Raw genomic sequence first — 12,088 nt, 5'->3', positions numbered from 1 at the left:
ACACAGGTTGCAAGATAATATAAAAGTGGCGAAACGGTTACGTAATCACCAAGTACGTACTACCACCAACACTCTATTACGCAAACGTGCAGGGCACTGGATTTTAGATTCAGAAAATGCGACAATTGTGATGCTATAATATCTCTGTTGAAGAGTTGGAGGCTGATATTAAGGGTAAAACTCCTGGGAGCTATGGTCTTTCAACAGACTTTTATCAAATTTTCTTGCCTTGTAATTGATAATCTTGCAACCGATTGACTTAGTAATGCGTGTATGACTACGCCGGGTACGTAGATGCAGCCTTCGTTGTCGCCTAGCTAGTGTTAATTTAAAAATTAATTGCATAAATATCATATTAACACATTTTAAAGAAGCGACGAGAGATTTAAATTATCTTTAAGAGCAAAGCTTTCTATGAGAGGAAAAGTCTGAAGAAAAGGGGGTGTCAAAAAATACTGTTTTACGCTTTTCTTCCCTTAGGAGGGGGTCCGTCAGGTAGAAGGCGTCCTACTTTTTTTCCATATTGGCATGCCATAGAACCTTAGCTATGGCTACTAAATATTCATATCAGCATGGCAACGACGATCGTAAACCATGGCAGACGAAGAAAAGGTTTGGTCTCGCCGTTTTTGCGTTTCTTCATATCTATATGAAACTAGTTATTTTCTTTTAAACCATTTAAATTATAGATATTTAGCGATTTCTTGTAACATTTCATATCGTCTAAAGAAGAAGTAGCTCACCCTCGGTCTAGGGTATTTTCCGAGTACGTACGCACAGCGTATGCTATGTACGTACTTGTAACATTAGGACTAGTTTTGCGATGGGTTGTTAGGATTAGGCCAAAGTCTCAGAACTGTTGTTCCCATGTATGCATATGTAACAAAACTTGAACCTTAAGAAGTACATGCTGTCTCACCACTAAAATTATAGTCGAGTCATGTAAAATACCTCAGCCTAATGTCGTAGGGAGAGAAAAGGTCACAAATTGCAAACTTCTTGGATGATTTTTGTAAGTTTATAGGCTAGGCTATACAATTTATAAAACCTTGAATGGATTTTGAATGGATTCAAAATGAGGAAAAAAGGTGTATGGTGGTATGTATATGGTAAATTTGCGTTAGTAAAGACAATGATGTTGTTTTAAAGGTTGGGGTAATGATGATCTTGCTAATGTTGAATCACTTGTTCAGCTCTTTTCGTCAGCAATATAATTTCATTGATGGTTTGACCAGATTCAGCCAAATATAAAATAAAATTATTCTTGCTAAGGTCTAATTAAGGTCAAAGTGCTCTTTCACACCTGCATTGAGGGTCTAAGGTCAAAGTGCTCTTTCACACCTGCATTGAGGGTTACTATATAATTTGGCTAGACGGGTGAAATAATCCACAGAAACTTCTCAAAATACAAAATTGATATTTACTTGTTTCACTGTGTTAACTTTGGTCATTTCCGTTAAGGCTTTGTAGATTAAATTTGCGAATGAAAAAGTGATTACATTTCGACTTATGAAAACTGCAACGACAGTGTCTATAACTTTATACTACATAATGTATGTATCACACAGTACGCAAATTTTAGGGACTCTCGAAATTGTTGTATACCACCATTTAGTTGATTAAGCTGATTAAGCTTCCCTTTAGTCCTGCCTAATATAGGCTACCAGGTGTTAGGGTATTATGTTGCTACAGTGTTATGGAATCATTTGAGTGTCATTTTGGAGGTACCCACAAATTAATTTAGGGACAGGCCCAGGCTAGCATAGACGGATAATACAAGATTCTGAAATAGGCTTAACTGGAAACACATTGCCAATGATTGCAGGGATGTGATTACAATTTGACATTCCAACACTGTGTGTATTGTGTATAAATGCAGAGTAAATGCTATGCAAAGGTTAGTGTGCATGTCAGGTGTGATCAAAATTGGGATAATTTAACAGCAATATCTTATGTTATGAATAATTCAGATATAATAGCTTATATTCTGAGCATACTTGAAGCAATATGGATTCACTCTAATCACTAAAATTTCTTTTCTTGTACTGCTGAAGGCTCAAGAGGGACCATCTGAGGCAGCTGAAAATAAAGAAGAGGAAGCACAGGAAAAGCAAGAAAGCATTGCAATAGAGAATCCTTCCGCAGAATCTGCAGTAGTTGACGACAGCAAACATGATGGTAAATGCATCAGTTCAATCGTTTTCATAAACTTATGTTTTATCTTTTTGTTTGAATCTGTTAATCTTCCAAGTAGGGAGAGCAATTTTATCACTTGATATGAGAATAAAGTGCCAGGGGAAACTATAGCTATTAAGCATCCATTTCATTGAACTGGATATGCCCAAGTTGTAGATCTGCATTCCATTGTGAACATTCATAAAGTCACCTCTATCATGGTGGCCTAAATAATTAATCTCTTTCATTGCTGACAGCTACAACCTGTCTGTCTCAGTATTTAAGTCTTGTTGGGTCGCAGTGCTAATATTATGTTTCTTTGTAGAAGAGCTTGTCTACCACTTACAGTACTTTGTACTCCATTCTTATGAACTTAAGTATGACCTAGATAGGTGTAATCAGTGTGAAAGTGAATATCAATTATAGCTGAATGTATGTCTGTGTGTGTATGTGTGTGTGTGAATGTCAATACTTTAATACTTTCACCATTTTCTGGTATTTGGTTTAACACAGTTACAATATATATGGATATATATATCCGGCTTTAGGAATCACAAATGTTTTTGAGTTGGTTAGCATCATGTTTGATCTCTGGAGTAAGGCTTGCAGTATATGTCACGAAAACAGAACTAGCATTGTTCGATACAGGTGACAATTGCCTACAGTGGATTTACGACCTTCCTTACCGGTTTTGAACCTCTAGACGTACAATCAGCATCCAAGGCCTAGTTGGTAATTTTTTGGTATATTGTTTCATGTATACATATATATATGTGCAATATACAATATGTATATTGTTTCGTGTATATATATATAAATATATATTGTATTGTATATTGTATTGTATGTATTTTCCAGTTGATACAGAAGGGTCAGATATTCCACCAGCTGGTGAACCAGTAGATGAGGAAGGGACAGCCGCAGATGCAGACAAAGAGGAAGAAAATGACAAACCAAAAGCTGAAGAAGTGAACAGCACTACAGAAGAAGAGGAAGCAAAGCCTGCAGAGGAAGAGGTAGTCAAGGTTGCAGAGACAGGAGAAGAGACAGAGGCAGAGACGACTGAGAAAGATGAAGATGGAAAAGAGGAAGAGGCTAATGGAGAACCTGCTGGAGCAAAGTGTGAGTTATTCTGTAAACTGGATTCTCATTTCACCATGCACTGATATGTCATGCTAATTTTGTGAATATTATCATTTTATCATTGTACTGTTGGGTCCATTAATAATTTAGTAGTGTAGGCTTCAGCAAGAAGTAGGGACAGATGAGGTCTCAACTGTAAGATAATATGATTTATATTCAGCAGTCAAAAAGAAACAAAATGCTTGAAAATGTCATGGTAACTGTATTAGCCTGATTGTAAGTATGGGTCATTCTAAGAACCTTTGTTGCAAATTGTACCTTTGTGGTCACAGATATGCCAAGAAATGATAGCATTGTTAAATAGCTAGTTTATAGATGGAGGCTTAGTTGAACCATCTCTCCTGCCCTAGTTATCAGGTTGACATATCGATAACTAGAGGCAATGAGGTCTACTGGTATGGCTTACATCAATAATTGTTTCTTCTTTTTTGTACCCCCCCGCCCCCATTAAAGTTGTGGAAGCAGTCTTAACCAATTCTACACATTGCAATTTACATGCAGTTTGTCACAGGTCATTGCATGAACTAATAACCACTTGTAACTGGGCATGTCATTTCTGTGATTGTTTTTTTTTTGCTTTAGCTGAAAGTGAAGTAGAAAAGGGGGAAGAAGTAGAGGAAGTTGCACCAGCCGAAGGAGAAGAAGGCGATGGTGAACCAAAAGAGAAAGAAGATGACGAGGAGATATTGGACCAAGGAAAAGATGATGGTGCTCCCACAGAGGGGGAACTTCAAGAGGGTGGTGAAATGGTCGCAGTTGAGGGTGGAGAAGAAACAACAGAGGAGAAAGGAGAAGAGACAGAGGAACAAATGAAGGAAGAGGGTGAGGGAGATGAGAAACCAGAATCTCCTCTACCACAAAGTGACACATTCCAGGATGGTGACAGACCGGAGACACCCACGGTCCAGGTACCCGAACCTTTATCGAGAGAAGGAAGTCCAAAAGAGGAACCACAGCATCTTGATGCCGGAACACCTGAAATAGAGGGTAAGGAAGGATTGACATTTTTTTGGGGGGGAGGGACTTGAAGGTTTAGTCATTTGTGTATTAATCATCCTGTTGCATTTGAAATGAATAAGCTGGACTATCATTAATCTGATAAATGAAGATGAATATGTTGTCATCTATATTGCATGACTTGTGACTTGAAGGGATCCACTTCAAAGTAGCAAAGAAAACAAGATGAACTAGGGTGGATGAGATGTGGGCTTCTCTTCATGTCTCCAGTATCCCCTCTACATCTTCTTTGTTCCTCCTAGGGTGGATGAGATGTAGGGTTCTCTTCCTGTCTCCAGTGTCCAGGCCCTCTCCATCCACCTTTGTTCCTCCTAGGGTGGATGAGATGTGGGCTTCTCAATTAAAGTGAATCGAAATTCATGTCAAAATGTTTTACAATCATGAGCTGCCGTTGGAGATGATTAAGGTTGTGTTTAAGTTGAATGAGCAAAGCTAAAGCCATGACGTTTTTGTTAAGATAATCATCAGCACTTTGGATAATTGCTATATCATTCTTTTGAAATCAAGCTGGGACATGTTATATTTCTTGAATGTTGCATTTCCAACAGCCATAAAACAACCAACACTACCATTGAGAGTCTCTCAAAATTCCATTCTAAATTGCAACGGACCTTGGCAAATATTAGATGCTAACATTAAGGTATTCACAAATAAAGAAATCCAAACTACACTTTCTCTCGCAGCCATGAGTTCAACATCATCTTACAAACGGTCTCCATGTGGAAACTATACAGGCCTGAGACAGATGTTGCTTGTCTCTACTGACACTGACTGTTAGGCATGGTAGGATAACTCTGGAGAACATGATTTATTCCTCAGGTTCCTCCTGTACAGGAAACTATACCGAGAAATAATACCTTAAGTCTTAATTTCTAAATCTCTTCAGAATCTCCAAGACCAGATGATATTATTGAAGAAGAGGAGGAAGAAGAGGAAGAAGAAGAAGAACCATTGTATAGCAGAGAAGAACTTTTGGAAGCTTTTCAGGTAAAGGAATCATAATGTGTCTCCTTGACTTCAAACATATTCGACTAGTGTCCTTGTACGCATATGGCTAGGTTACAGCATATCTATGATCGGGCTAATGCACATAGACTGCATGGTACCTGTATAATGCCTCCAATGACCCTCACTTTTTCTCTAATTTGTTTGGTGTCTCGGTGAAAGTATTGCCAGTATTAGGTAATGCTAAAAATATGTTACCTAAAACATGCAAAGACCACTTGTGGCTTATATATTTCAAAGAAGGAAAGCAAGCATTAATATTTGCCGATAGTGGTGGATTTGGGGTCTCTTTTTTAGGCTTGCTCAAGCCTGATGGGATGTACATAAAGATACAGGATTAATACCTAATGAGTGTATAAATCATATGCATATGACATAAGGGTTTGAATCGCTTTGCTACTCCAGTAATGGTGAAAGGATTGTTTGCCAAAGATATCTCTTACTTACGTTAATGAGCATGGTTGTGTTAAATATTTCTTTCCAATATCTGGTAACAATAAAGATGGCTAAAACCTTAGGAATTAAAATGTGATCATGTAATCAATTTTTGTGTTTTGTTCAAACCTTTATAGGCTGCCATAGCTGAGAGGGAACAACTTCAAAACCACAACACCCAGTTGCAGCATAAATTAGCAGAGTATTTTAGAAAGAAGAAGTCAGACGACCAAAGACAAGAGATGGATAAGAATGTCACAGATCAAGAGCAGAGATACCTCAAATATATGTGTGAGTGGAATCATAGATACTCTAGCATTAAAGACATATTGTTGAAAAGGGTGGTTTGGCTTTCATCTCTAAAATTTCAAGAATAGAAAATTTCACAGCGGTTCAATGTTCTAATTACTTGAAGCCACCATTTTTTCGCAGCCAAAGTCAAAATACATCATGAAGTCACAATTACCCATTCATCTGTGATACACTATGAAATAGGAAACTACTCCTGTCAAAATTTGTAGCCCGTAAATCTACGTGACCATTTGATGCCATTAACAACTTGCACACAGAGGTTAAATTAGCCTAGATACATTTGCTATGATAGTGTGGTACTGTCCAAGTTGAAGTTTGATATTAATTTTCGAAGGGTAACACTGGCAGTCTTTTACCATGTTTAGATCATAAAACTAAATCCTACAAGATGCTGATATCTCTGTGTGATACCTGTTTTGACACTTCTGCTGAAAAGCCTGTATAATTACACAGTGGCGTAGGAATGTACTTTTGAGTGGGGGGGGCTGAAGACTGATGGCCGGCCTGGGGGAGGGGTCTAATGGGAGGGGGTGTCCCCCTCCCCTTTGGAATTTTTTTGCATTTCCAGGTGGCCTCAGATGCAATTTGGTGCAATATAGCACACTTCAACACCCAATCCATTTTGTAAATAATTTTGCATTTTCACCTGGCCTTTTAGATGCAATTTGGTGCTCCAAATGAGATTTTTTTCTCATTTGGAAATGAAAAAGGGGTTTTCTGACTCGCGGAGCGGGGGGGGGGGCGGAATGATACCCCACATTTTTCACTGGGGGGGCTGGCGCCCCCCCCCAGCCCCCCCCCGGTTCCTACGCCCTTGTAATTACACCCTGTCAGAACAAGGAAATGTTACCCGTGCTCTTACCACACATTGTCATTGTTTATTTATTTAATTTTTGAAAGTAGCTCTTTATTTGCTAGACTACTTTCTGTTACAGATGAATACTCAGCAACCTCTTTAATGCTGTATTTTATTTCAACTGGTTCAATTTAAAATCCTGGAATTGCATTTGCAGCCAATCTGGAAGAACTTAGAAATCAGGAAGAAGACGAGAGACAGAATTTTCACGTTCATCTCGAAGAGTTGAAGGAGAAGAAGCAGGAGAAGTTAGAATTAGTTGACAAAGAAGATAAAAGCTTTACAGAACTCAAGAGAACTGTGGCATCAGATGCCATTAGCAGCCGTTCAGGAAAGCCTCTCATGCCACGGGTAAGCATATCAGTGTCTGGATCCGTTGATGATATCGTACTGGTATACATTAACCATCCCGTCAACCTCTGCTTCCCAGACTATTTTCTTCACGAACCCATATTGTTATTTCCCTGGGCTATCTGCAACCCATAAATTTCTAAAGAGTACGACCACTCAATATCTACTCCCTGGTGGTGATGTTAAATATGAACATGGACTGATTTGATTATAATTGATGACAGACACATGGACTGATTTGATTGCCGTTGATTGCACATTGATTGATTTGATTGCCGTTAATTTGTGCATTGACTGATTTGATTGAAGTTGATCGCAAATCGACTGATTTGATTGCCATTGATTGCAAATTGACTGATTTGATTGCCATTAATTGCACATTGATTGATTTGATTACAGTTGATTGCACATTAACTGAAAGTAAAACAAACAACAGCAGCCCACGCACACATTTTCAAAACTTGGGAAACAGATCACGGCATGATGGGAAGCAAGTTAAATGAGAGATTCCATGGAAAAAAATATTGTGTACAGATTGAAACCCACCATAAAATGTAGACAACCCATAGTTAAGGAAGTGTGGCTGGCAGCAATAATAATTTGATTCTTCTTCAGGAACACTGCACTATTTTTAAATTGTTCAAGAGTTGTGAAACACTCTGGAAGCCAGTGACCCTATAGTACCCATGTTTGTAATGCTGACACAATGTCTCACAAGATATAATAAACATGTCAGATATTAGAGTCTAACATATTTATAATTACTGGAAAAGAGTAGAGATATGTATGGCCTACAGCAGGAACCAGTGGCCCAGTGCTCTACTCACTGAGCTATCCATTCTTTAGTTGCTGGTGATCTCTGTGTAGTCATTTATATGCTGGGCGTGCCAATCAGAGGCAACAGTTTGTTGCATACCATGTAACCAGGGATCATGGCTGCAGTTTTCATTTGATACAACCCAGAAAGCCACAGGGAAGAGACTTGAAGAGAAATCTGGCTTTTATAACTGTAATTATAAATCAAATGAAAAATGGAAAAACTGACTGAGATATGTTAGACAATTGAAAAAATCGAGCAAACCAATTTAAATTCAGTCAAAATATTAAATTTTATGTTTCTAATAATATATATCTAGATAGTTGCAAAATTAAAATATTAATATCATATAAATATGTTATAAATATGGTAGAATAGCTATATAGCTAAACATTGATTTATTCAACATATGAACTGAACTAGAAGTTGAATATTCCACTGTCCAATGTACCTGTGTGTTTTCGTACAGAAGTTAAATGTTGTATAATAAGGTTACCAACTTACCATCATCCTAAATACTGTAGTTGATACTTGCTGATGGCGCTGACCAGTGTCACATGTCAAAACCGTATATTAATATCCTTCCAATTATTGCAAATTCCTTCTCGTGCAGGAAGTGGAGATGTACATCAGCAATGAATTGAGAAAAGAAGAGGAGGTGAAGTTAGTCCGTCTAGAGAACATCAAGCTTAAAAACCGACTGAAGAAGAGAGAGCAACAGCTGAAGGCCAAAGAAGAATTGGCAGAGGGTCTCCATCTGATTGATTTCGAACAGCTGAAGATCGAGAACCAGACGTACAACGAGAAAATTGAAGAGAGGAATGAGGTAAGAAATGAGAGGGTCTGGCGAATATTAGAGCAATTGCTTAAGTAGCAGCTGTAAAGAGTCTGTCATATTGACACAGAAATAATCTACTAGATATGCTTAAGTAGGCGGAACATTGTTAAAAGATTTAATGGACTATTTGGTGAAGCTAAAAGATGCATCTTTGTGATAGTATCCCTTGAATTATCTTATCTCCCTACATGTAATGCATAGGGAGATGAGATATTGTAAGCCACATCAGAAATGTGTGGAAGTTTGTGAGCGAGTGAGCAAGAAATGTGTGTTGCAAACTCCTCCTAGACCATAAGTCCGATCAAGTTCAAACTTGGTGGGTAGGTGACTGGCAATGCAAACTTGTGCCTTGATGATAGATAACATTGTATGTCAATGGGTCCCATACCCTGTCAATAATTATGTGCATAGATCACATCAGCATATTGAGCTGTCTTGATCAAACACATTACATTGTAAAACAATCTGACATAAATCTGAAAAGTTATTCAGCTCGGAATATGGTGATGTTAATTGCATAACAGCACTTTTGCTTGCAAAAGAGAGTGGACGAGTTCACAGTATATCAATATACTGAAGCAGCAGTGACAAAATGAAACAATATATTTTTACACCTTGACCGTAAGTCCGATCACGTTCACTCGTGCTGGGTAGGTGCCTGACCATGTACTGTAAACTCGTGCGTGGGTGATAAGTGCTGTCATAGGTCAAAGGTCAAATACCCAAATACTATTTGTAGCCATTTTCTGCTTGTCTCTATGTTGGAAAAAGTCATTAAACCACAAGATAGTGGAGAATGATGGGAAAATTTTTAAAATAGTACTTATGTAGTTGTTAAGGGTCGAGGTCAAAGTATCAATTCCATGATAGAATCAGATTTGCAACTCCATGGATTGCCATCTTGCAACTCATTGCAAATCACAAGCTTGTTTTGACTTGGTCTCGCTTCCCAACATATTTAGTAACACAGAGACCCCTTCAGTGCAGTACTACTGGTGTAATCAAACACACATTTTGTGTCAAAGTTGATTCCAAATCCCTTTTATCCCTCTCTGCAGGAGCTGTTAAAGCTACGAAAGAAGATAACCAGCACAGTGCAAGTCCTGACTCATGTCAAGGAAAAACTTCAGTTTGTTCAAGCCGAAAATCAGGTGCAGAAAACCTCATTAAGAGAGGTGGAGGCCTATGTTGCCCAGGTAACATATTCTTCTTCTTCTTTTTTATCTTTGCATGTAGTTAATACTAATATGAAACAGTGTTTGAGTTAAAAAAAAATAGAATCATTTACTAAATTTCTAATTAACATTAATTTGGTAGAGAACTCAAAGAAGAGTGTCTTGATCAATATAGTTTGATCAAGCATAGATCATATTTTGAGTTTAAGTCTATCAATTGTTTTTTAAAACTTTCAAAATCAATGATTATGAGTTATACATTCCAGGTACAAGTACAGACAGACAAGAAAAATCCTCTCAAACTTGCTTCAATCAGTAGCATAACACCAGGGGATTAGGGGGCTAAGCCCTATGTCTCTTGAGCCTTAGATTTCACACAGCCCTGTGCATTCAAAAGTAATGAGTTTACTGGATTAATTAAACTATCCTCACTCAGAATGTGCCAATGGAAAGGAAGGAAAATCTTGTTTCCAGTGAGTTGGGCCAGGGTTCCTTTAGGGGCTTTTTCAGACTTGCTTTAGGGCCCACCTTCCAACTAATCCTGGCCCTTCAGGTATGTAATTATGGTTCCTCTGCTATATATATGTTCTGATTAAATAGGCCGTAGGAATCTTGTTGTCAGTTGGGTGAATCATGCTTTTTTAAGAAACAAATGAAAACCACTGATCATTTATCCCGCCCCTAGAAACGGGATCTGCTCTCAAGAACAAAGAGGGCTCGAGATTCTCTCAGGATAGACAACCAGAGGTTACGACAGAAGTGTGGACTGCTGGGAAACACAGCGCTGTTGCGAGACTTTGAAGAGAGGAAAGACGAAGGTGGAGTACTCAGGAATAAACTGGACAGACTGAAACGACAACACGCAGAGCTCATACTAAAATCAGCCGGGGTTAAAAAGAAGATTGAGGAGACTCGATCTTAATATGCAAATTTCTCTTGTAAATATATTCAAGGCAAAAAGGTTAAAAATGGGTGTAAATAAATTTTGATAAGATTCCTCTATGAACGTGCTCGGCTTTTACCATTTGTTTTTTCATCTTTTATTTTCACCGTAAAGGTACTGTATGCTAAACACCACCATATCCTTATAGGTCTGGTCAAAATTAGACATTGCTGGGCTCTATTACAGGGTCTATATAGACCGAAATTTGTGATTGGTCGATTAAGGTTTCAAACCCTTCTGATTTACTTTCATAACGTTGCTACTATCTTTGTTTTCTTTGTTAACTCTACAAGGTACAGGAATATAAATTGAGCAAGTGAGTCTTAACTGAATATTCATTGGAATCATGGAAGCAGTGTTTCTGTTAGATATTCTATATAAATTGCATATCACGATGCTTGAAAAAACTACTACAACACTGAGATCTGACCTGGGTATTTGCTCAAGCATTTATTTATACGTTTCTAAAGATTTTTTTCATATTGGCATATGTTGTGAAATTGCTGTAAAGGAAACTGTTGAAACTTACATAGTTTGGTTTATGGGGTGAAGGGGGGGGGAGGGGTGTGTAGTGGAAGGGAGTGAGGAGGGATAGAGGAGGGTTACACGCCGTCCATCTCAGAAGCAGTGTGCACAAATATTTAATTTTCTTACACCTTGGTACTAAATCATACTCTTTGTCTTTCAAACCATTACCATTACCAAGGGTGGGTTATACAGTGATGTAGTCTGTGAGGTCATCTGTCTAACTGATCTTATTTCAGATACATTTCTACATTTACTGATTTTCAAGCAACAACAACAGATGAAAAATAAAGATAATATTATTGTATTTTTTTTCTTTTATTACAGAGAATAATCACATGAAAAATGATACTGAAGAAAAATGTTAATAATCATGAATTGCTACTACAGCAAACCCAATGTACAAGCTATATAATGGTATACATCTGGTAGGGAATAGAATATCTAATATGCTAGAAGACTAACTTTATAAGGAAATGTTGTATCCCTGCAACCC

The 12,088-nt window shown here is 37.9% G+C and overlaps 1 protein-coding gene across 1 annotated transcript; it reads left to right on the top strand.

Annotated features, from left to right (window-relative positions):
• Window positions 1–535: 535 nt before the first annotated feature.
• Window positions 536–11,143, top strand: LOC139960175 (cilia- and flagella-associated protein 184-like). The gene is made up of 10 exons (XM_071958340.1): window positions 536–612; window positions 2,055–2,178; window positions 3,034–3,297; window positions 3,901–4,305; window positions 5,222–5,322; window positions 5,913–6,066; window positions 7,101–7,294; window positions 8,725–8,937; window positions 10,008–10,145; window positions 10,810–11,143. The coding sequence occupies exons 1-10, from the start codon at window positions 595–597 to the stop codon at window positions 11,044–11,046; spliced, it is 1,848 nt and encodes a 615-aa protein (XP_071814441.1). The 5' UTR covers window positions 536–594; the 3' UTR covers window positions 11,047–11,143.
• Window positions 11,144–12,088: the final 945 nt, after the last annotated feature.

Source organism: Apostichopus japonicus, chromosome 19, assembly GCF_037975245.1.
Source record: "Apostichopus japonicus isolate 1M-3 chromosome 19, ASM3797524v1, whole genome shotgun sequence".
Classification (NCBI taxonomy): Eukaryota; Metazoa; Echinodermata; class Holothuroidea; order Aspidochirotida; family Stichopodidae; genus Apostichopus; species Apostichopus japonicus.
Note: the sequence above shows the minus strand (reverse complement) of the source record. Positions and strands in the feature narration are given on the sequence as shown.

Excerpts from the sequence above, each read along its gene's own strand:
- LOC139960175 (XM_071958340.1), top strand. Across the intron at positions 3,298-3,900 it reads AGAACCTGCTGGAGCAAAGT|CTGAAAGTGAAGTAGAAAAG; the intron begins GTGAGTTATTCT and ends TTTTTGCTTTAG. Across the intron at positions 6,067-7,100 it reads GAGATACCTCAAATATATGT|CCAATCTGGAAGAACTTAGA; the intron begins GTGAGTGGAATC and ends TTGCATTTGCAG.